This window comes from Erythrolamprus reginae, chromosome Z (assembly GCF_031021105.1).
Source record: "Erythrolamprus reginae isolate rEryReg1 chromosome Z, rEryReg1.hap1, whole genome shotgun sequence".
Lineage (NCBI taxonomy): Eukaryota > Metazoa > Chordata > Lepidosauria > Squamata > Dipsadidae > Erythrolamprus > Erythrolamprus reginae.
In genome coordinates this window covers 138,167,167-138,192,465 of record NC_091963.1, presented here as the reverse complement: position 1 = coordinate 138,192,465, position 25,299 = coordinate 138,167,167, and the positions used below count along the sequence as shown (strand labels likewise).

The following is a 25,299-nucleotide window of genomic DNA, read 5'->3' as shown; positions in this document are numbered from 1 at the left end:
TCCTGGAACCAATTAAGTTCGTATGATGAGGTACCACTGTATTAGGTAGTAACGGCGTTCTCAAGTCATCCATGACACTATAGGATAATACAGAATTAGAAAATGATACTTGAAGACCTCCCACTTCTATTTTTAATACTGCTATAGACCTGCTAACTTCTTACTTAAGAGTTTCAGATTGCTTAGAAAATGATAGGATACCTCCTAAAACTATTCAGGACCAACATAGAGAAAACAGTTAAAGAGACAGAACAAAGAACACGTTTCAGGAACGACACTTAGAATATTTTTCACAGCCAGCCGCTTTCTCACCTCCTCCCGAGGGTCCATAATAGGTACCCACTTGTAGATCCGTAAAGAGGTGTCTCTCACCGTCACCCAACGCTTTTCCCTAGAAAGAGAGAAAATGGGACAGCTTGGGTGAATTCTTCACTTGTGACCTTTGGAGGTGTTGGACGAAAGAAGTAAAATCTCTGAGCTGAGCTTTTAAAAAAAGTTTCCCCTGTCCAGTTGTTTCTTTTTTTATATATATAATATTTTTATTGGTTTTTTCAAAGTAACAAACACAACAAACAAAACATATAACACTTAATGGAGCTACAGTCTCTCCACTCAAAGTAGAAGTCTTCATATAAAAGTAAAAAGTTTATCTGTAAAATACATATTGTTATATAGAGTAAAAATTTCAATCTTAATATAAATCTAAATCTGTATCAAAATTTATAAAGATATATATGAAAAAGAAAAAGGTTTTATGAAAAAACAAAGAAAAAAGGGAAGAAAGAAAAAAAAGAGATGAAAGAAATGTATATTTGTACTAATAATTACCATCTTATACAATTCTAATACTAAATTCAAATATGCAAAATAATATAGCAACACACTTATCTCTTATTCCTTGTTTCCCACCAAATATATACTTTCTGCCAGATATCATAAAATTCTGATTCTTCTTGATTATTTAACCGTCTCGTCATCATATCTAATTCAGCACAGTCTAAAATCTTCTTAAGAATATCTGTTTCTTTTGGAATCTCACTATCTTTCCATTTTTGTGCAAAAACTAACCTAGCTGCTACTATATATGAACTATTAAATAATATATATCTTTTTTGTATTTATAATTTGATATGCCCAATAAAAAAAAATGCTAGTGCTTTCTTAATATCTAATTGAGTTATTTCTTTTAGCCATTTTTCTATTTTGTTCCAGTACTCTTTAGCTTTTGGGCACGTCCACCAACAGTGATAATAGCTACCTATTTCTATTTTACATTTCCAGCAATTAGGCGAATTAGTTTGGTACATTTTTGAAATTCTACTTGGTGTTAAGTGCCATCTATAAAACATCTTGATCTGGTTTTCTTTATAGGCAGTTGACTTTGTTATTTTCCAGTTATACGTCCAGACCTTTTCCCAGGTATTCAGATCTGTCCAGTTGTTTCTAATTGGGGGGCAGGGGGTGATGCTCATTTCAGTTCCTAGCCAAAGGAGCCAGAATTGACTATACACCGAGGTGCACAGAACACTGTTACCATTCCACCAAAGTGGTACCTATTTATCTACTTACTTTTGCACGGTTTTGAATTGCTATGTCAGCAGGAACTACAGCAAGAATGGAGCTCGTCCCATCATGCAGTGGTTGGGTCTTGAACTGCCAACTTTCCAGTCAACAAATCCAGCACCTTAACCACTGGCTGCTGATAAATTAATGGATGCAACCATGTAGTACTCTCAGAATGAAGTCTTTCTCCTACTTTTGCCTACTTCCAGAAAGTTTCCTCCCGCCCAAGTTTCCAGACTAGCCTAGACTCCTGTGATTTTCTAGTGGCATTCTATTCATTCTCTCAACAAGTTTAACCATGTTTAGCTTCTGGGTTTATACCATTGCAATTAATTTGGATTGTTTTAAAATAATATCCTAATGTCATGTTGCTTTCCCAACAGTATTCACTCCTCTTGCATATATCTTGATTTTCCAATATCTTTCTAACAATCCAATGACAGCCTGGGAAAATATCTTTCCTGGGAGAAAATGAATCTGATCAACACTTTCAACTTTGGCAACTTTCAACTTGAAGACATTTGTTTGTTTGTTTGTTTGTTTGTTTGTTTGTTTGTTTGTTTGTTTGTTTGTTTGTTTGTTTGTTTTTCAAGCATGTATAGGATAGTATACATGCTACTCCGGTTCTGGTTGGGGCAGGTGGGAGGAAGCTAGAAGGCACCGGTCCGCCGGACTACAGTGTAACATCCAGGATTTAGATAAATTGATTAGTCTGGGACAGCATTTTAATGCGGCCATTTTAAGACTCTATGGACCATTATGACTATGTGGAACAGCAGGAAGCTTGTTGCTCACATAATTGCCTCCTAGCTGTGTGTCAACAGCTCTGCCTGTGCTGCTCAAGGAGGTAGCCGGGATGGCGGTAGAGTCCCCCAGACTTATTGTCCTGGGGGACTTGAACCTGCCATCACTTGGCAAATCCTCTGGGCTAGCGCAGGAGTTCTACCGAATTCACTCATACACAACTCGGTGGAGTCTCTTGCTGTGACCTGGAACAGGGCTGCAACGGAGGCTCTTGACTGAATTGCACCATTGCAACTTTTCTGTGGCACTAGACCATGGAGAGCTCCTTGGTTTACCGAGGAACTCTGGGTGTTGAAATGCCAGAAGAGACGTCTAGAGAAGCGGTAGAGGAAGAGTAAATCTGAATCTGATCGAACACTTGTAAGAGCTCATATTAAGACTTACAAAGTGGCCATCAAGGCGGCAAGATGCACGTATCATGCTGCCTTGATTGCATCAGTGGAATCTCGCCCAGCCGCTCTGTTTAGGGTGACCTGCTCCCTTCTTAATCGTGTGTGTGTGTGTATGTTGGGGAGCCCTTGCAGAGCAGTGCCGAGGATTTTAACTTGTTTTTCGCTGATAAAGTCACTCAGATCCAGACAGACCTTGACTCCGATTGGATAGCAGTGTCGCCTGACAATGAGTCAGTTGAGGTGACTGGGGCCCGCCGTCCTTGTCCATCTGTCTGGGAGGAGTTTGACCTGGTAACACCTGATGAAGTGGGCAAGGCCATTGGAGCTGTGAATTCCGCCACCTGTTTACTGTATCCGTATCCCACTTGATTGGTTTCGGCAGCAGAGAAGTGACACGGAGCTGGGTCCAGGAGATTGTCAACACTTCTTTGAGGGGGTGTCCTTCCCGGCTCCCTACAAGGAGGCACTTGTGCACCCCCTCCTCAAGAAGCCTTCTCTGGACACAGCCATACTTAATAACTATTGTCCAGTCTCCAACCTTTCCTTTATGGGGCAGGTTGTCAAGAACGTGGTGGCGCTTCAGCTCCAGCAGTCCTTGGAAGAAGCTGATTATCTAGGCCCTCAGCTGTTGGGATTCAGGCCTGGCTATAGCACAGAAACTGCTTTGGTCATGCTGATGGATGAAATCTGGCGGGCCCGGGACAGGGGTTTATCCTCTGTCCTGGTGCTTCTTGACCTCTCAGTGGCTTTTGATACCATTGACCATGATATCCTTGTGCGCCGGCTGGAAGGGTTGGGAATGGGAGGCACTGTTCTTCAGTGGTTTTCCTCCTACCTCTCCAGTCAGTCGCAGTCGGTGTTAGTGGGGGGGTCAGAGGTCAACCTAGGTCTCTCCCTTATGGGGTGCCTCAGGGGTCAGTCCTCTCCCCCCTGCTATTTAATATCTACATGAAACTGCTGGGCGAGATCATCCAAGGGCATGGGGTGAGGTATCATTAGTATGCTGATGATACCCAGTTATACATCTCTACCCCATGTCCAGTCAGTGAAGCAGTGGAAGTGATGTGCCGGTGCCTGGAGGCTGTTAGGGTCTGGATGGGTGTCAACAGCCTCAAACTCAACCCTGACAAGATGGAGTGGCTGTGGGTTTTGCCTCCCAAGGACAATCCAATCTGTCCATCCACTACCCTGGGGGGGATTATTGACCCCCTCGGAGAGGGTCCGCAACTTGGGCATCCTCCTCGATCCACAGCTAACATTAGAACATCATCTTTCAGCTGTAGCGAGGAGGGCGTTTGCCAGGTTTGCCTGGTGCACCAGTTGAGGCCCTATTTGAACAGGTAGTCACTGCTCACAGTCACTCATGCCCTCATCACCTCGAGGCTCGACTACTTCAACGCTCTCTACATGGGGCTACCTTTGAAGAGTGTTCGGAAACTCCAGATTGTGCAGAATGCAGCCGCAAGAGCAATCATGGGCCCATGTCTCATCAATACTCTGCGGCCTGCACTGGCTGCCGATCAGTTTCCGGTCACAATTCAAAGTGTTGGTAATGACCTGTGAAGCCCTTCATGGCATCGGACCAGAATACCTATGAGACCGCCTTCTTCCGCACAAATCCCAGCGGCCGATTAGGTCCCACAGAGTTGGCCTTCTCCAGGTCCCATCAACTAAACAATGTCGGTTGGCGGGGCCCAGGGGAAGAGTCTTCTCTGCGACGGCCCCGGCCCTCTGGAATCAACTCCCTCCAGAGATTTGAACAGCCCCCACCCTCCTCACCTTCCATAAAATGCTGAAAACTCACCTCTGTCACCAAGTGTGGGGATGATTAACTCCCCCCTTCATTGTGTTTTCTGATCTCTGTTGTATGATTAACTGGGTTGAATGTGTACGATTGTGTAGTTGGTGATTTTATGACACTGATTATATTATACTGTATTAACATTTTTTCATTGACTTTTTAAATTTTATTATTAGATTTGTAATGTATTGTATTATTGCTATGTTGTGAGCCGCTCCGAGTCTTCGGAGAGTGGTGGCATACAAATCTAATAAATTATTGTTGTTGTTGTTGTAGTAGTAGTAGTAATACTAGTTTGTATAAATATAACATAAGTAAAAAGTAATGATAAAAGAAGACAGTAGGACAGTAAGACAGGGACGGTAGACACAATGGTGCGCTTTGCACACCCCTTACAGACCTCTTAGAAACAGGGACAGGTCAACAATAGACAATCTAAGATTAAAGTTTTTGGGGTTTGGGGAAGAAACCACAGTCAGGTAGTGCATTCCAGGCATTGATCACTCTATTGCTGAAGTCTTATTTTCTGCAGTTGAGTTTAGAGCGTTTTACATTTAGTTTATTACGTGCTTGTGTATTGCTGCGGTTGAAGGTGAAGTAGTCATTAACAGGAAGGACATCTTGGTATATGATTTTATGAACTACATTTAGATCAGTTTGGAAGTGACGTAGTTGTAAATTGTCTAATTCCAGTATTTCAAGTCTGTTTGAATAGGGTATTTTGAAGCTCCCAGAATTCCCCAGCCAGCCGACTACCGTGTTTCCCCGATAGTAAGGCAGTGTCTTACTATCTTTTTACCCCCAAAAGCCCCACTGTGTCTTACTTTGGGGGTATGTCTTACATTGTCCCGGGCACCGGGGCCGGCTCGTCTTCGGGCGCGGGGAGCTGCCGGAAAGGAGGCAGGCGAAGGAGGGCGCCTGACCGCGCCACTCACCTTTCGGCTGTGCTGATTCTGGCTGCTCATCTTGCAGGGAGCCCCCAATTCTTCTTCCCCGCGTGATGTGATGTGGGCCACCCCCTTCACCTGGTGCACGGGGCAGGGAGAGACCTCGACGTTCGGTGGGTTGCGGGGAGCATCCCCTCGCCGCTCCCGGCAATGTTTCTCGGCAGGGGAGGCCAACTCCGCGGCGACACGAACGCTCGGCTGGCTGGCTAAAGGCAGGCCAAGGGGTGGATGGGCAGTCAAAAAGGGTGAGCGGCCGCCGCTGTGCCCTCCTTCGCCTGCCTCCTTTCCAGCAGCTCCCTGCGCGCCCCTCGCCTTCGCTCGCCGCGGCGCCACCGCCTCTTCCCCTGCCGAGGCTCAGCTGCAAGCGGCCAGCGAGGCCGATCGGCTCCGAGGCGAGCGGAAAGGAGGCGGGTGAAGGAGGGCGAAGCCGACCCCCCTGAAACCCCCCATATGTCTTACAATCGGGGGGGTCTTACTATCGGGGAAACACGGTAGGAACTGAACGCTAAAATATGAAGACCAGTTGCAGGAACTGAATATGCCTAGTTAAATGAAAAAGAGGACTAAGGGCGGCAAGACAGCAGGGGCTTCCACAAAGAAGAGGGAGTCAAGCTAATCTCCAAAGCACATGGAGGCAGGACAAGAAGCAATGGATGGAAACTAATCAAGGAGAGAAGCAATCTAGAACTAAGGATGAATTTCCTGACAGTGAAAACAATTGATCAGTGGGATGGTTTGCCTCCAGAGGTTGTGGGTGCTTCATTTCTTAAGAAGAGATTGAACATAAGAACATAAGAAGAGCCACGCTGAATCAGACCAAAGCCCATCGAGTCCAGCATTCTGTGTCACACAGTGGTCCACCAATTGTACATGGGGATCTTGAGTAGAAAGAGAAGGCAAGACCCTCCCTTTCCCCTGACCCCCAACAAATGGTACTCAAGGGAACCCTGCCTGCCTCAGCCACACAGAGGCGGCACATGGACATCCGTTTCAATAACAACCAGTACACTTGGCATCCATGAATCTATCTAATCCTGCTTTGAAGCTATCAAGGCTGACAGCTGTCACGACCTCTTCTGGAAGTGAATTCCATAAACCAATGACCCTCTGGGTGAAGAAATATTTCCATTTATTTGTCCTCATTTCTTACCCATGAGCTTTAGGGAGTGCCCACTCGTCCTAGTATTGTGTGATAGAGAAAAGAATTTTTCTCTATCCACCTTTTCTATCCCATGCATGATTTTATACACTTCGATCAAGTCGCCCCTTAAACGCCGTCTTTCAAGGCTGAAGAGACCAAGGTGTTGCAACCTGGTTTCATAAGGGAGGTGCTCCATTTGGATTGGACAGCCATTTGTATGAAATGGTATAGAACAGTGACGGCGAACCTATGGCATGGGTACCACAAGTGGCACGCAGAGCCATATCTGCTGGCACGCGAGCCGTTGCCCTAGCTCAGCTCCAGTGTGCATTTGTGTGCTGGCCAGCTGATGTTTAACTTGCACAGAGGCTCTGAGAGGGTGTTTTTGGCTTCCAGAGAGCCTCCAGAAGGGATGGGGGAGGGCGTTTTTACTCTCCCTGGGCTCCAGGGAAGCCTTTTCAGCCTGGAGAGGGCAAATCTCAAGCCTACTGGGCCCATACCAGAAGTTGTGAAACAGGCCGTTTCCAGCCTCCAGAAGGCCTCTGGGGATAGGGGAAGCTCTTTTTGCCCTTCCCAGGCATTGAATTATGGGTGTGGGCACTCACGCATGTGCGATAGCACATGCCCACATTCTTTCGGCACCTGAGGGAAAAAAGGTTCGCCATCACTAGTATAGAATATCCTGCTTGAGCAGGGGGTTGAATTAGAAGACCTCAAAACTCCCTTCCAATCCTCTTATTCTGGGAGTTGAAATTTATGCCTTCATGCTACTAAGACTGAAAAACATTGCTGTACATCAACACCAATTCACGGCCCGTCCTCTTACTCCTTTAGCATTCTTTCCCTTCTCTCCTCCCTAGCAACCTATATGGGTTTTCATAGGTCATGTGAAACCATGACGAAGCTGAGGATCGCATTCACCAGAAAGCAGAATCAGACCATTTTGATAATTTTAGACTGAACAAAGCAGCCAGACTATATTTTCCCATACCAGAAAAGCTGCCGGCTTTCAACCCTTTAAGTAGCTGCAGCTAATGCCTCTTGTGTGACAATTATATGAGGAAAGGGGAAGGATCACGCAAGACAAAATTACCCAGTATACCATATAAAATCAGGCACTCGGATTGGGCTGCTCTGGTGGAGAGATGGAGAAGGGGGAACCATGCCCAAGGGATTCCTTCCAGGGCACAGGAACATTTGGCCAACTCATCCGGGATGCAGCCAGGGCAGATAGCACTGAGATCAAAGCCATAGAAAAACATCTGACGATCCAAATTTATTTATTTATTAGATTTGTATGCCGCCGCTCTCCAAAGACTCAGGGCGGCCCACAACAATAACAACAATGTAACAAATTGTTTACGGCAAACATTCCAAAACCTAGGTCAGTAATGGCGTCTTGGTCTCTTCAGCCTTGAAAGACGGCGTTTAAGGGGTGACCCTTTTTTCCCTCAGGTGCCGAAAGAGCTATTGCGCAGGTGTGAATGCCCACACCCATAATTCAATGCCTGGAGAAGGCAAAAACAGCTTCCCCCTGCCCCCCAGAGGCCCTCTGAAGGCTGGAAATGGCCTGTTTCACAATTTCTGGTGGCCCCAGTAGGCTGATGTTTCACGCTCCCTAGGTTCCAAAGGCTTCTCTGGAGCCAAGGGAGGGTAAAAACACCCCCCCCTCATACCCCAGGAGGCTCTCTGGAAGCCAAAAACACCCTCCCAGAGCCTCTCAGTGAGCCAAAAATCAGCTGGCCAGCACACACATGCACATTTGAATTAAGCTAGGGTAACAGCTCGCGTGCCAGCAGATATGGCTCTGTGTGCCACCTGTAGCACCCCTGCCACAGGTTCACCATCACTGTTCTAGGTTAATGTTTTACAACCTTGGATGGTGGATTTCATGGCTGGCTGGGGAATTCTGGGAATTGAAGTCCGCCTGTCTTAAAGTTGCCATAGTTAAGGAAACACTGATCTAGAAGTACATTCTGTGCAGATGTGGTGGAAAGACCCATCATCAACACCCCAAACCAGCAGTCGCTTCCCTCCAAAAACAGACCTTGATGGCACCTTCCAAATGTTTTCACAGTGGCAGTCTGGAACCTTCCTAAACACAGTCAGGTCTGCATGGGGCAACCTGTCACTTCCTCCCCAAAGTCTTCCTCCCTGCATTGCTCCCCATCCCCAAACGGTGCTCACCATCTCCGGACATGCTCAATAGCAGCCATCACTTTCTTGATGTCATCTTTTGCCCTGCTCCTCGTCTCGGCTCGAGTGGCACGTCCTGACATGAGATTAGAAGTTTGGCGAGTCGTCGGAAAGCTGCGATGGATAGAGAAGGCAGACAACCTGCAGCTTTCTCTCTGGGCTGGTAGTCCTGAGCTGTGCTCTTTTGTTCTCTTTATCCCATTTCTCTCCCTCTTTCTTTCTTTGGTCGGCTTCTCTGCAGCCCCTATCTTCTTTTGCTCAGAGTGATGATGCTGGAAAGATTCTGGACACACATCCCTTTGCTATTAATCCATCCAATTTTGCCCGCCACCTGTTCCTGTCGGGCCATCCATCAGTCTTCCTGCATCAGTTTATTCCAGTTATTTTTTTTCCCTCTCTGTCCTTGTTTTCTAGTATTTCTTCCTGACACCCACCCCCCTTTTTTTTTCTCCCTCTAATCTTTCTTATCTCAGCCTTCATCTATTCCTTCCCTCTGCCGGGTCTCCACCATTCTTCCTCTCTCTGTGTCCGGCTTCTTTAACTGCTCTCCTTTTGTGCAAAATAAAAGGGAAAGGAGAAAGGAGGGGTAAAAAAAACAAACAAACGGAAAAAAGGCAGTTCGCTAACGGAAGAACTATAATATACTGTAGTTCTTTCAGGTTGCTTGTTTTTAAAAAAAAATATAGAGAGATATTTCAAACTTCGTGAGCGCCCTCTAGTGACTGGGAGAGCTGGAAAGCGTACAGTAGAAACACAAAGTTGCATCTTTTATAGAAATGGTCTGGTATCCTGAAAAATGATGGGAAGTTGGCAAAACAGGAGAACAATCGGGGTTTTTTTTCCTTAAATCAATGCAAGGAAATCATTTTACATTATAATCTTCCTTGGGAAGAGATGACATATTTGGGCTGCGTGCTTTATGGGAAAATTCATCATGGATTTTAAATTATATTTAGAATAGAATAGAATTATTTATTGGCCAAGTGTGATTGGACACACAAGAAATTTGTCTTGGTGAATATGTTCTCAGTATACATAAAAGAAAATATAGATTTTTATTATTATAGTATAATAATAAAATAGATATAATACCTGTATTATAAAATAGAACAGAATGAGCAATTAGCAATATAGCAAAATCATTCGGTGGTTTTACCATCCAAGGGTGGGGGATCTTCTTTGGGCAAATCTAAATAATAAAATGATTATTTGTTATACATATCTAGCTGGGTATCCCTGAATGTGGAAAAAAAAATAGAAAAACAAGAAAGAAGAAAATAAAAGATAACCAGGTAAAATTTTCCCATAACTTGGAAGTTGGGCTAAAGTTTTTCTGATGCTATTCTAGTCATTTCCTACTCTCCTTTGGTCAAAAACATCCAATCTTTTTAAATTTGAGGATCTCCCACCAATACTGGGTGGGTCCAGAGCCAATTCTGGAAAGCTACAGTTAGTCCTTTTTAAAAAATAATTATTTTTATTTTTCTCCACAATTTTCATATATATATACAGTATCAATGTATATCCCTTAGAATATATCAATAATCTACACAATTATACATTTTTAATCAATCATTCTTAAATCAATATCCTATTTTGCACTTATTTGACTTACAAACACAATTGAGCCTGTGAGATAAAATAGAAAATTATTTTAATACTCACCTTTTAAGAACAGATCTGGTTCTCAAGTCAAAGGTTTATTTCAGAGAGAGTTTGCAAATTCAACCTCCAAGTCTCTTCCCAAGTTAGATTAAGTACAAGGAGAGCGATCCATTGAATTTATACACAGTATACGCCACGCCTAATAATCCCGCCTCACCCCCCCCCCCTTTATTCTGCTCAGTCATTTTCTATGTTTTCTATATTCTAAAGGGTCAGCATGACCATTCTCTCCATAGTCATAGCTATGTTATCTTGTCCTCTTGTAGTTTCATCCTTGGGCGTCATTCTTATCTTACTGCATTATAGCCTGGCCATGGGAGCTTCCAATGGCCTGGCCCTGAGTGTATTCCAGGAGGAATTACCCAAAGTCATTCTAACTTTTGTTACTGAATACATCCTAGGTTCGTTTATAAAGAATATTATAGCTTATGTTTAATATATATTTATGTAAAACTTGTTTGGTAGGGAAGGTTTGCCTATTTGCCGATGACTCTAAAGTGTGCAATAGGGTTGATATTCCTGGAGGGGTCTGTAATATGGTAAATGATTTAGCGTTACTAGATAAATGGTCAAAGCAATGGAAACTGCAGTTTAATGTTTCCAAATGTAAAATAATGCACTTGGGGAAAAGGAATCCTCAATCTGAGTATTGCATTGGCAGTTCTGTGTTAGCAAAAACTTCAGAAGAGAAGGATTTAGGGGTAGTGATTTCTGACAGTCTCAAAATGGGTGAGCAGTGTGGTCGGGCGGTAGGAAAGGCAAGTAGGATGCTTGGCTGCATAGCTAGAGGTATAACAAGCAGGAAGAGGGAGATTGTGATCCCCTTATATAGAGCGCTGGTGAGACCACATTTGGAGTACTGTGTTCAGTTCTGGAGACCTCACCTACAAAAAGATATTGACAAAATTGAACGGGTCCAAAGACGGGCTACAAGAATGGTGGAAGGTCTTAAGTATAAAACGTATCAGGAAAGACTTCATGAACTCAATCTGTATAGTCTGGAAGACAGAAGGAAAAGGGGGGACATGATCGAAACATTTAAATATGTTAAAGGGTTAAATAGGGTTCAGGAGGGAAGTGTTTTTAATAGGAAAGTGAACACAAGAACAAGGGGACACAATCTGAAATTAGTTGGGGGAAAGATCAAAGGCAACATGAGAAAATATTATTTTACTGAAAGAGTAGTAGATCCTTGGAACAAACTTCCAGCAGACGTGGTTGGTAAATCCACAGTCACTGAATTTAAACATGCCTGGGATAAACATATATCCATCCTAAGATAAAATACAGAAAATAGTATAAGGCCAGACTAGATGGACCATGAGGTCTTTTTCTGCCGTCAGACTTCTATGTTTCTATGTTTGTTAGTATATTAACTGTCCTTTAACTCATCATTCTTCTCCTTCAAGCTCCAAATCTCTGAGACGGTTGTTAAATGAGTTTTGCCACATTTTGTGACCTTTCTTGTGCACTTGTTAGATGAATCACAATAATTAACAAATGAGTAATATGGTTAAGTGAATCTGGCTTCCCCATTGATTTTGCTTGTCAGAAAGTCACAAAAGGTGATCACAGGACACTAGAACACCAATCGTCACAAATACAGTGGTACCTCTACCTAAGAACACCTCTACATATGAACTTTCTAGATAAGAACCAGGTGTTCAAGATTTTTTCGTCTCTTCTCAAGAACCATTTTCCACTTACAAACTCGAGCCTCCAAAGCTGTAACCGGAAAAGGCGTGGAGAAGCCTCTGTGGAGCCTCTCTAGGAATCTCCTGGGAGGAAACAGGGCCTCCACCCTCCCTGTGGTATCCCCAACTGCACACATTATTTGCTTTTAAATTGATTCCTATGGGGAAAATGGCTTCTTACAAACTTTTCTACTTAAGAACCTGGTCGTGGAACGAATTAAGTTTGTAAGTAGATGTACCACTGTATATGCCAGTGACCAAGTGTCCAATTTTTGACCATGTGACCTTGACAATGCTGCAATGGTTATAAGTGTGAAAAATGGCCATAGGTTACTTTTTAAAGTATCGTTGTAGCAATAGCCACGGTGGCACAGTAGTTAGAGTACAGTATGCAGGCTACTTCTGCTGATTGCCTGCAATTTGGCAGATTCTCACTAAGCTCAGGGTTGACTCAACTTTCCATCCTTCCAAAGTGGGTAAAATGAGGACCCAAATTGTTGGGGGCAATAGGCTGATACCGTAAACTGCTAATCGCACTTTGACTTACATACTGCTCTACTGTGTTTTACACTGCTTTCTGAATAATCTATAGCAATCATGGTGAACCTTTCTTGGTTCACATGTGAAAAGGGAGGGGTGCATGTGTGTGTACCCACACCCATAATTCCATGCGCCCACCCCTGCACATGCATGTGTGAAACACTCCCCCCACCAAGTGAAGGGCTACCAAAATTTTTACTGGCCGTGCATTTTCTTTCAACTTCTTTCAGTGCAAATTGGATGCTCTGGGGTGCAGCTCCATTTTCGCCACCCCACTGCATTCCCCCCCCCCCCCGGTCCAGGCAGCAGCCCACTCCTGCCCCCACCACTCCTGGCATACAATGGCACACCCATTTGGCGATTTCCGATTGAATCCGAAGTTCCATTTTTTTTGGTTCTCCACAGGCTTCAGAGCCTTTCTAAGAGTCTGGGGAGGGCAAAAATGCCCTTCCATGCCTCATCCTGCAGAGGTCCTTTGGAGGCTGGAAATGTTCCATTTGCCGACTTCCGATTGAATCAGATGTTCCATCTTTTGCCCTCCACAGGATTCAGAGCCTTTTTAGGAGCCTGGGGAGGGGGAAAAAACACCTTCCCTCCCACCCTCCAGAGGCCTTCCAGAGGCTAGAAATGGTCCATTTCAAGTTGGGAAATTTCTGTCCTCCAGAACTGAACACCAAGACAACTAGACACAAGAACAGTTTTTCCCCAAATTCCATCATTCTGCTAAACAAATAATTCCCTCATCACTATCAAATTATTCACTAAGGCTGCATTACTATTACTATTAGTCTTCCTATCACTCATTTCCTCCTACTCATGACTGTATGACTGTAACCTTTTGCTTGTATCCTTACAATTTAATTAATATTGATTTATTATTATTATTATTATTATTATTATTATTATTATTATTATTTTGACTTCTATGCCGCCCAATCCCGTGGGACTCAGGGTGGCTATTTCCTGATTGCTTCTTTGCTCCCTATAATCATTAAGTGTTGCACCTCATGATTCCTCTATAAATGTATCTTTTCTTTCATGTACACTGAGAGCATCTGCACCAAAGACAAATTCCTTCTGTGTCCAATCACACTTGCCCAATAAAGAATTCTATTCTACTCTACTCTACTCTACTCTATTCTACTCTATTCTATTCTCATTAACTTTGTTTGTCAGGATGCCAAAGGGGGTCACATGACCCAGGGACACTGCTTCTGTTATAAATATGTGTCAGTAGTTAACTCATATGTCCATGGGGATTCTGTAATGATCATAACTTTGAAAAACAGTCATAAATCACCTTTTTCAGTGCCTTTCTACCTTTGAATGGGCACTAGGGAAAAGTTGAAGATACCTGCATATCTAACGGAGAAAGAAAAATTGAATGTGATGCTGAAATCCCCAATTCTTCAAATTCATTCATTCATTCATTCATTCATTCATTCATTCATTCATTCATTCATTCATTCATTCATTCATTCATACAACACAACAACAATAGTAAGAAGTCAAATAAATGCCAAATTATAAAACCCCATTATAAAATCCACAATACAATCCTATCAAACAGCATGCATGCCAATCAACATATTTCGGCTGTGACAGATGTTAATATTCACAGCCCCCAGGCCTGCCGGCTAAAATCTTCGCAGCTTTCTGGAAGATTATTAGGGTGGGAGCAGTATGGACATCGGGGGGGGGGGTTAGTTCCCTAGAGCTGGGGCAGCCACAGAGAAGGCCCTCATCCACGGTCCCACCAATCTGCATTGCTTAGTTGGGTGGGATCTTATTGGTCTCCGGGAGGTATGTGGCAGGAAACAGTCCCTTAAATAGTCTGGTCTGAAGCCATGTAGAGCTTTATAACTCAGCTAAACTCTTAGATGCTTGCAAAGGAAATCTCCCCTAAATGTGTGAAATGTACATCAAAGCAGACATATGCAAGATCACAGCATTAAACTGGGTTCCAACAACATGCTAGGCTTGGCCAAGTTGGGTAGTTTGTGGATCAACAAAGAATGTAAACTTATCCCTTTCCTTGTAGATTTATGACGTAGCCTTTGCATTTGTAAACTTGTTTCCAGGGTTTAACATGACCTGGGAGCCTGGCTTTGATCTCCACTCCCATACAGTAGATTCTTCCTTTGGAATCAGTCCCTTTTCACCCAGAACAAAACTTTCCTGGATTAATTTGCAGGAGAGGGCGCTGTCCCGTTATTTTGCTAAATGGAAAAGAGATTACGGGACAAAAGCATCATTATGGCTGTACCCTGAGGGTTCCTGGTTTTCTGCATGTTTTGAAAATGCCATTGCAATCAAATCTCCTTATCAAAGAAGTAGCCGGAATGGAAGGAAACGCAACCTGCTTTCTATTACCAAAATAGAAACCAATTGGAATAGTGTTAATTGGCCAGCAGAACTGTCACAACGTTGAATTCATTATTAAGTGTTGGAAGGTCATTTAAAGTTTAGATCTTTCCTTGTTGGCATAGGAAGGTATTTGTTAGATTCGTGTATAAATAAGGGGTGAGTGACCGGAACATGTCTGCACTACTATTACTGCTAGTTTTTTCCCATCATTCCTATCACCCATTTCCTCCCACTTATGACTGTATGACTGTAACTTGTTGTTTGTATCCTTGAGATTTTTATTCATATTGATTGTTTCCTCTTTGCTTATTTGACCCCTATGACAATCATTAAGTGTTGCACCACATGATTCTTGACAAATGTATCTTTTTCTTTTATGAGAAAAAGAGCATATGCACCAAAGACAAATTCCTTGTGTATCCAATCACACTTGGCCAATAAAATTATTCTATTCTATTCAGCACCTTTATTGCCTATTAGTTGGAAGTAATACAAACTGCTGGTAGACTGCAGGGAAGCCGGTTTTAAGGGTTTCCCTGAAGCCTGCTAGCCACTGACAGGAGTTTATTTTCCCCACCACAAGATTAGCCAATCAGTGGTAATTATACAGCTGCAAAAAAGGCAAATACAATCCTGGGATGCATCAAGAGGAGTATAGAATCTCACTCATGTGAAGTAATTATTCCTCTCTACAGCACTTTGGTACGACCGCACTTGGAATATTGTGTTCAGTTCTGAGGGGGCCCAATTTAAAAAGGACATTGATAAACTAGAGCAAGTTCAAAGGAGTGTTACAAGGACGGTGGGTGGTCTGGAAATAATGTCCTATGAGGAACGGTTAAAGAATCTAGGGATGTTTAGTCTGCAGAGGAGAAGACTGAGAGGAGACTTGATAGCTCAAATATCTGAAAGGCTGTCACAGAGGGATCAGCATTATTCTCATTAGAACATGGAAGGACTAGAAACAATGGAATGAAACTGCACAGGAGTAGATTTAGATTAGATATCAGAAAAGACTTTCTAATGGGTAAGGGTGATAAACCGGTGGAACAGTTTGCTGCAGGAGAGGGTAAGCTCACCTTCACTGGAGGTCTTCAAACAGAGACTGGACAGTCATCTTTCTGGGATGGTTTAGTGAATCCTGCATTGAGCAGGGGGTTGGACCTGATGACCCTGGAGGTTCCTTCCAACTCTATGATTCTATGGACCAATGGGTCAGCCAGGGTGATATGCACTGAGGGTTTGCTGGTTCCCCATTGTTGTACATACTCTTGATCAGTTGGAGGATGATGAAGATATTGAGGACTCAGATTCAGATAGTGTTTATGAAGTAGTGGGGGGCCCGGGGTTACAGGTAGTAGAACAGGTGGGAGGCCAGCCACAGGATGGGGCTATGAGTTCAGGATCTAGCGAGGAAGAATCAGATATACGCTGGGTTAATCCTAAATTCAGAAGAATTCAGAAACGTAGAGAGCAAAGGTCTGGAAGAAGATATTAAGGAGAGGAATGTGTTAAATATTGTAGTGAGGTAACTGGCACGTCAGGGGGCTAGTGGAGAAGAAGGGTGGAGTTTCAACATTGCCAAACAGAAATACGGAGGGGGGTTTTCACCGTGCAAAAGTAAGCCAAAGTATTTTGTTTTGTATTTAGTCAGTGCTGCTGTTTTTTTATAGCTATGTAGTTAGGAAATAAATCTTGTCTAAGTTAAGCAGGAAAAAGAATATGAGGAATGCGGCTAAAAGAGAGATAACGGACCGATTGATGTCAGAAATGTGTTGAAGTACAAGAGAGCAGAGAAATAAATGGAATTGCTTTATTCATGAAATGATGCATTTAATGAGAGTTATTTGTAATTACTAAACTTCTACCAGAAATCAGAAGCTATTACATATAATTATAGAGCATAGTAAAAAGCAGAAACATCACCTTGCTGACAAAGGCCCATATTGTCAAAGTTATGTTTTTCCCGAGTAGTAATGCATGGAGATAATGACGAGTCTACAGAGAAGGGGGGCATACAAATCTAATAAATAAGATTTTATTTTCCTAGGCTCCAGGATCACTGCAGATGGGGACTACAGCCAAGAAATTAAAAGATGCTTGCTCCTTGGGAGGAAAGCCATGGCAGAGCTAGACAGCATACTAAAAAGCAGAGGTGATCACCCTGCCAACAAAAGTGCGAAAATTCAAGGCTATGGTTTTCTCAATTGTAATGTATGGCTATGAAAATTGGACCATAAAAAAGGCTGAGTGCCAAAGAATTGAGGCCTTTAAACTATCATGCTGGACAAGATTCCTGTGAGTCTCTTGGACTACAAGGTCATCAAGCTGGTCAGTCCTAGAGGAAATCAACCCTGACTGTTCTTTAGAAGGCCAGAGACCACTTCTAGACCCCTGGCCTAGAAGATCTGGAGAGTCCACGATAAAATTATACCTATTATTGTTGAGAGATTCTCAAATGCTAAGAGTGGAGATTTCCATAAAGGGAAATGACTTGGATCAGAAGCTTGAATATACGAGATTTATCCGAAAGTATGGTTACAAGCAGCAGTGGGCTACTGTCTGGACGGAGGGGAATGCAGTGGGGTAGCGAAAATGGAGCTCCACCCCAGAGCACCCAATCCGCATTGAAAGAAAATGCAGGACATCCTGCAGAAGCCAATTCCACAGAGTGGTAGTAAAACGTTTGGTAGCCCTTCACTGGTTACTAGGCACATAGCTCTCATGGGGAATGTTCACAGGGGAACTTGGTACAGTGGTACCTCTACTTACGAACTTAATTAGTTCCGTGACCAGGTTTTTAAGTAGAAACGTTTGTAAGAAGAAGCAATTTTTCCCATAGGAATCAATGTAAAAGCAAACAATGTGTGCTATTGGGGAAACCACAGGGAGGGTGGAGGTCCTGTTTCTCCCAGGCGATACCTAGAGAGGCCCCACAGAGGCTTCTCCCCACCTTTTCTGGCCCTGTTTCCTCCCATGAGATTCCCAGAGAGGCCCCACGGAGGCTTCTCCCTGCCTTTTCCGGCCCTTTTTCCTCCCAGGAGATTCCTAGAGAGGCTCCACAGAGGCTTCTCTCTGCCTTTTCCGGCCCTTTTTCCTCCCAGGAAATTCCTAGAGAGGCCCCACGGAGGCTTCTCCCTGCCTTTTCCGGCCCTTTTTCCTCCCAGGAGATTCCTAGAGAGGCTCCACGGAGGCTTCTCCCTGCCTTTTCCGGCCCTTTTTCCTCCCAGGAGATTCCTAGAGAGGCCCCACGGAGGCTTCTCCCTGCCTTTTCCGGCCCTGTTTCCTCCCAGGAGATTCCTAGAGAGGCTCCACAGAGGCTTCTCTCTGCCTTTTCCGGTTACAGTTTCAGAGGCTCGGGTTTGTACGTGGAAAATGGTTCTTGAGAAGAGACAAAAAAATCTTGAGCACCTGGTTCTTATCTAGAAGTAGAGGCGTTCTTAGGTAGAGGTACCACTGTATTACTATCGTATAGCGGGAAGTCAGCAAAAGCGAATGAGTAGGGTCAGTTGTCATTGACTGGCATTGTGGTGAAGGTTAGAGATGTGCGCCCTCATTCTGTTTCCCTCCAAGTGTGAAGTGCACGCTGTAATATGGTACATGAATGCTAAGGGCATGAATGCTGCTGCAATAGGTGCCCAAGATGCTTACTGAAGCACACAAAACCGACCGAGTCAGTGCCATCCGAGAATTTCTTGACCATTGACCATATTTTCTTTTATGTACATTGACAGCATGTGCACCAAAGACAAATTCCTTGTGTGTCCAATCACGCTTGGCCAATAAAGAATTCTATTCTATTTAATTTCGAGATTGAAGGCAAGGCTTTTCTCAATTGTATAATGACAGGAGATGAAACGTGGGCTTATCACCAAACTCCAGAGAGCAAGTGTCAATCAATGTCAAAGCATCATATCCATTCTCCTTCAGCCAAAAAAAATTCAAAACTCAGCAATCGACAAGAAAAATCTCGGGCACCCATTGCAGCACATTCATGCCCTTAGCATTGAGATAGCGTATTACAGGGTACACTTTGCACTTGGAAGGAAATAGAATGACGACTTTCATCTCTAACCTTCACCACAACGCCAGTTGATGACCTACTGACCACTGGCACTGCTCGTTCACTTCCCCTGGCTTCCCGCTACACAATAGTAATACCAACTTTATTTATTTATTTATTTATCAGATTTGTATGCCGCCCCCCCCCGCCCCCCCCGCAGACTCAGGGCGGCTCACAGCAATAATGATACTGTTCTGTCTGGGTGCCCCCAGACTTCAACACCAACTGGAAAAAGCAGCCAGACACGCTGGTAAAAGCAAAAGCACTTTATAGTGTGAAAAATAAACACAGAGAAAAACCTGTTCTTCCCAACAGGCAGGCTATGAGACTTCACAGCAGAGTCCTGATGGCCAGACAATACAGCAGACTTCTTGCTGGCACACCCACCACTGTAGAGAATAAGACCCACACCTTTTCCCCCCAAGGTTTCAGTATGCAAAGTCACAAACCAGAATTCCAAGACGCCAAAGATCACAGCCAGGTCCCAGGACTCCCAAAGATAATACTCCACAAGCCAGGAAGGGTGGGTCTGCCTTTTCAGCCTTTCCAGAGAGCACCACGCCCAAACCCAGCTGTTGCCTCTTTAGTGCTGAAAGTACCTAGCTAATTGTCCCCTTCGTTGTGTTGCTCTTCTCTGCCGGAGATCGATTATTGCTTGTGCATTTTCATCTAAGGAATCCAGGCTGCTTGCTGGGGAGAGCTCTCTCTCGGGGGACTCTGGCTGTCCTCCCTCTCCCTCAGCCTGAGATTCCTCCTCCCCGTCTGCCTGAACCTCCTGTTCCTCATCCTCCCCCTCTGAGCAGGAAGCCGGCAGAGGATCAGCCGTTCCCTGAGGGGCCTCAGACGGAATCACAACATGATACACTGTAACAAATCTAATATTTAATTAATTTAGAAAACCCCAATTTAGAAACCAATCATACATACTAGCATACTCCGTGAACATACTAACTTCTCCGTGAACATTCCCCGCGAGAGTTACGTGCCTTGTAATTTTATTTTCTGGATAACCCTCATATCTTTTATGCTTTTATTACCTATTAATCAAATACATAAAACACTGTAGCAATTTGACAGCAGTTAGTGTTACTTATTTCGTAAGTAAAATGGTTTGGCCTTATCTAAAACAATTAAACAAATTGCTAACTGAAGAAGCAGTAGAAATAGTTTCAATATTTCATTTTCGTTTCCTGATTAAACAGCTTCTCAGAACTTTTTCCAATGTACATAACACACAACGTAATAAAATAATTTTCCCAAGAAACCAAAGATAAAGATATCCTTCACTTGAAGCCATTACTTAGAGGAGTGCTTCTCAATTATTTTCTGTTACACGCCCCTGGAAGAAATAAACATTTGGCACTCCCATAATTCTCCACCAACGCACATCTCACAGCCTGCCCTGCCCGCCCTGCCACTCCAAAATTGTGCTCCACCGCAAAACGTGTGTCTTACCTGACATTTGTACCAATACCTCCATCAAGTTCCTCAATGTTGTATCCAGGGCAGCCTGTTCTAAAAGAAAATGTCTCGCAAGTTCAAGAAGTTTGATTGAACTCACGAGACGTTTTCTTTTAGAATGCGCTGCCTGGACACCATGCCAAGGAATGCTATGGAAGTACCGGTTCAAGTGTCAGGTAGGACGCACGGCCTACTCCCTGCACCAAAAGAAGCACATTCCCCAGGGTCACGCCCCCCCCCCAGCATCGCTTCATGTCCCCGGAGGGGGGGCATGTCCCATTATTCGAGAAGCATCGACTTAGAGTGACTATTTGAAATTACAATGGTACTGGAAAAAGTGACTTAAATCTCACAGTTGCGCACATTCTCGTGCAAGATTTCATTTCCTGCATATGCACAGAAAGCAAATCTCACAGCGAGCGCATGTGCCCAACCCCCACCTGCTCCCCCACCTGAAGGTGTCCCAACATACAAAGGTAAGTGCAGCCCTTCACTGAGCGACCTTACATTCACATGACCAAAGTTCAGGTACTTGGCAACTGGCATGTACTTAAGACAGTTGCACTGTATCGGATCATGTGATCACTATTTGTAACCTTCCTAACTGGCCTCTGACAAGCAAAGTCAATAGGGGAAACTAGATCCACCTACTGACTGCATGATTCATTTAACAAGCGCACTGATTCACTTAACAATTGTAGTTTTTAAAAAAGGACATATAAAATGAGGCACAACTTAACCAACTTCCTTGTCTAGCAACAGAAAGTATGGGGTCAAAATTCTAGTTGTAAATTGTGGGAGTTGAAATCCACACATCTTCAAGTCGCCTAGCACCAATTCTTCCAACAGAGCATTAAACTGATTGGCCAGAAGGTCAGAGGGACATCCCCCACTGTAAACGCCTGATTGGTCGGATTGTAAAAATATGTTCCAAGGTGCCAGAATAGAAGCTTTAGTTCCTAGCACCATGGGGAATTTGTATTTTCCCTTGGTCTTAGATGACCCCTGTGAAATAGTCGTTCGACCCCCCAAAGGGGTACGGACCCCAAGGTTGAGAACCACTGTTCTATAAAATGAGAGAAATATGGGATGACCATGATGGCTAGGCTCACACTCCATCATTGAACAGTTTCACAGATGACACCAGGCATAAGGAATTACAGGATTTATTTATTTTGGCTTTATTTTGCCATGTGAAACCCAATTTAATGCAGTTTGGCATGAGTAAGGCAGGGCTTGGCATGACAGGTGAACTACATAGAAATATTTTGTGGCATTTCAAAGGCATTTGAATTTATTGGGGCATAAAATTCTACATTCCTGCATCTAATGAAATGGGCTGCAATCTAGGAATTCCTACCATAAAAATTCAAACCTTGAATGTCTTTTTGTGGTCCCCTTTCCCTCTGTAATAACTTAGTGAAAGTTATTGATTAAGATTTGCAATTTTATCTTGTTTTAATGTGGTGATTCATTGGTCCATTGTGTCTGGCAGACAGGATGTGAGTACAATATAAAAAGATAATTTTATTATCAACTCTACCGAGTTCATTTAAGGTGACAGCATAGACACATTTAGATAATATTGTGTGCAGGAATTTATTGTTTTATGACATACCAGTGTCCCATGACGTCTTGGTGTTTTCCCATCCAAATTTAAACCACCCACCTTATTTTTTTTGTAGCTTCCGTTTCTATTTTTAGCATTGGGAAAACAGATAAAAGCAATACTATCACAAGAGACAAAAATATATTACTACCTTTCTTTTTTGATTCTCCCCAACCCAAAACAATTTAATTTACCTACAAGACTAACTTTTCCCCCTAGAAAAAGATGAAATACATTTGTTGTTATAATTTTGCATAAGTAAATTCTCCCTTTTCATCCTCTTCATCATCATCATCTTCTTCTTCTTCTTCTTCTTTTACTACTACTACTACTACTACTACTACTAGTTACTAATTTTCTACATCTTCTATGTTGTCTTCTTCTACACCTTCTACATCTTCTACACCATCTTCTTTTCTTCTTCTCTCCTCCTCTTCCATCTCACTGTCTGAATTCTCTTAAAATCCATAGTCGTTTTCCGTTCACTAAAAACAATACAGTCTCTTCCTTATAGTCCCACAATTTTGGAGCCTCCTAGAGCTTTTTCTGGGGGTTGGCACCCTATTTAGGGAATGCCCTCCCACATAGATCCTAAACAGATGTTTAAAAGTCTGTGCTGACCAATTGCCCCCATCTTCACCCAAATCTTCAACAAATGACTAGAGATATGCCGTGTTCCTTCTTGCTTCAAACGCTCCACTCTCATCCCAGTGCCGAAGAAGTCTTCCATCAAGGAACTGAACAACTACAGACTGTAGTTATGAAAACCTTTGAAAGGCTAGTGATATCTCATTTGAAAACCATCATGGATCCACTCTTAGACCCCCTGCAATTTGCATACCGAGCAAATAGATCGACAGATGATGCTGTTAATATGGCTCTGCACTATATCCTACAACATCTTGAATCTCCAAAGACCTACGCAAGGGTCCTCTTTGTAGACCTTAGTTCAGCATTCAATACCATCATATCAGACATTCTTCTAACTAAACTAAATCAATTAGCGGTACCTGAACACACTGGTAAGTGGATCACAAGCTTCCTAACAGACAGGAAGCAGCAGGAGAAGTTAGGCAAAATTACATCAGACACCTGTACAATTAACAAGGCTGTGTACACTCACCACTTCTCTCTAAATACCAATGACTGCATCTCGAACGATCCATCTGTTGAACTAATGAAGTTTGCAGATGATACAACAGTGATTGGTCTCATTCGAGACAATGATGACATCACATACAGATGGGCGATTGAACAACTAGTGGTGCGACTGAAACAATCTGGAACTGAACACACTCAAAACCGTAGAAATGGTGGTAGACTTTAGGAGAAATCCTCCCATTCTACTACCTCTTACAATACTAGACAACACACAGTATTAATAGTAGAGACCTTCAAATTTCTAGGTTCTATCATATCTCAAGACCTAGAATGGTCACCTAACATCAAAAACATCATCAAAAAAGCACAACAAAGAATGTTCTTTCTGCGCCAACTCAGGAAGCTCAAACTTCCCAAGGAGCTGCTGATACAGTTCTATAGAGGAATCATTGAGTCTGTCATCTGCACCTCTATAACTGTCTGGTTTGGTTCTGCAACCCAACAAGACAGACACAGACTTCAGAGGAACTGCAGAAAAAACAATTACTGACAACCTGCCTTCTATTGAGGAGCTGTATACTGCACGTCAAAAGAAGGACCATGAAAATATTTATGGACCCCTCACATCCTGGACATAAACTGTTTCAACTCCTACCCTCAAAATGACACTATAGAGCAGTGCACACCAAGATAACTAGACAAGAACAGTTTTCCCCCGAATGCCATCACTCTGCTAAATAAATAATTCCTTTGACATTGTCAAACTATTCACTAAGGCTGCATTACTATTACTGTTAATCTTCTCATAATTCCTATCACCCATCTCCTCCCACATATGACTGTATAACTATAATGTGTTGCTTGTATCCTGACAATTTATAATAATATTGATTGTTTCCTGATTGCTTATTTGTACTCTATGACAATCATTAAGTATTGTACCTCATGATTCTTGAGAAATGCCTCTTTTCTACACTGAGAGAGCATATGCACCAAAGACAAATTCTTTGGGTGTCCAATCACATTTGGCTGCTATTCTATTCTATTCTATTCTACTCTAGCATCATTTCACCCTGTTGCAAAAACCCTTCGGTATTTCCCTTGGGCTCCTACATTGGCTTTTCATTATATTTCAGTAGAATAGAATAGGACAGAACAGAATAGAATAGAATTCTTTATTGGCCAAATGTAACTGCACACACAAGGAATTTGTCTTTGGTGCAGATGCTCTTAGTGTCCATAAAAGAAAAGATACATTTGTCAACACTCATGAGGTGCAACACTTAATGATGGGCATAGGTGTCAAATAAGCAACGAGGAAACAATATTAATAAAAATCTTAAGCATCCCAGCAACAAAGTTACAGTCATATAGTCATAAGTGGGAGGAAATGGGTGATAGGAATAATGAAAAAAACTAGTAGTAATAGTAATGCATACTTAGTAAATAGTTTGACAGTGTTGAGGGAATTATTTGTTTAGCAGAGTGATGGCGTTCTGGGGAAAACCTGTTCTTGTGTCTAGCTGTCTTGGTGTGCAGTGCCCTATAGGATCGTTTTGAGGGTAGGAGTTGAAACAGTTTATTTATTTTATTTATTTATTTATTTATTACTTAGATTTGTATGCCGCCCCTCTCCGAAGACTCGGGGCGGCTCACAACATGTAGAAACAAATCATAAGTAAACAGACAAGTTTATGTCCAGAATGTGAGGGGTCAGTAAATATTTTCACTGTCCTCTTTTTGACTCGTGCAGAATACAAGTCCTCAATCACATTATCCCCGTTTTCAAAGAAGGTTGGGGCTGCTTTCTTGTTTATGCGCTGCTTTTTTATTCGAATCCACCCGATACGATTTCTCTCTCTTTTTTTAAAAAAAGAGCTGAAACTGCCCAGAAAACTTCTATTATTTGGGGGGGGGGTGTATTACTTCCTTTCTCTCCTGGGAAAAGAGATGGA

At 43.0% G+C, this 25,299-nt stretch overlaps 1 protein-coding gene across 1 annotated transcript in view; it reads right to left on the bottom strand.

Moving 5' to 3' along the window:
* BCL7C (BAF chromatin remodeling complex subunit BCL7C) overlaps positions 1–9,402 on the bottom strand; it is a 30,629-nt gene extending 21,227 nt beyond the window's left edge. Inside the window, exons 1-2 of the mRNA XM_070730192.1 lie at positions 8,836–9,402; positions 313–391 (exon numbers count right to left, since the gene is read on the bottom strand). Coding sequence (XP_070586293.1) covers positions 313–391; positions 8,836–8,927 — 171 coding nt within the window. The 5' untranslated portion in view covers positions 8,928–9,402. The remainder of the gene's footprint in view (positions 1–312; positions 392–8,835) is intronic.
* Between the last annotated feature and the right edge of the window lie 15,897 nt (positions 9,403–25,299).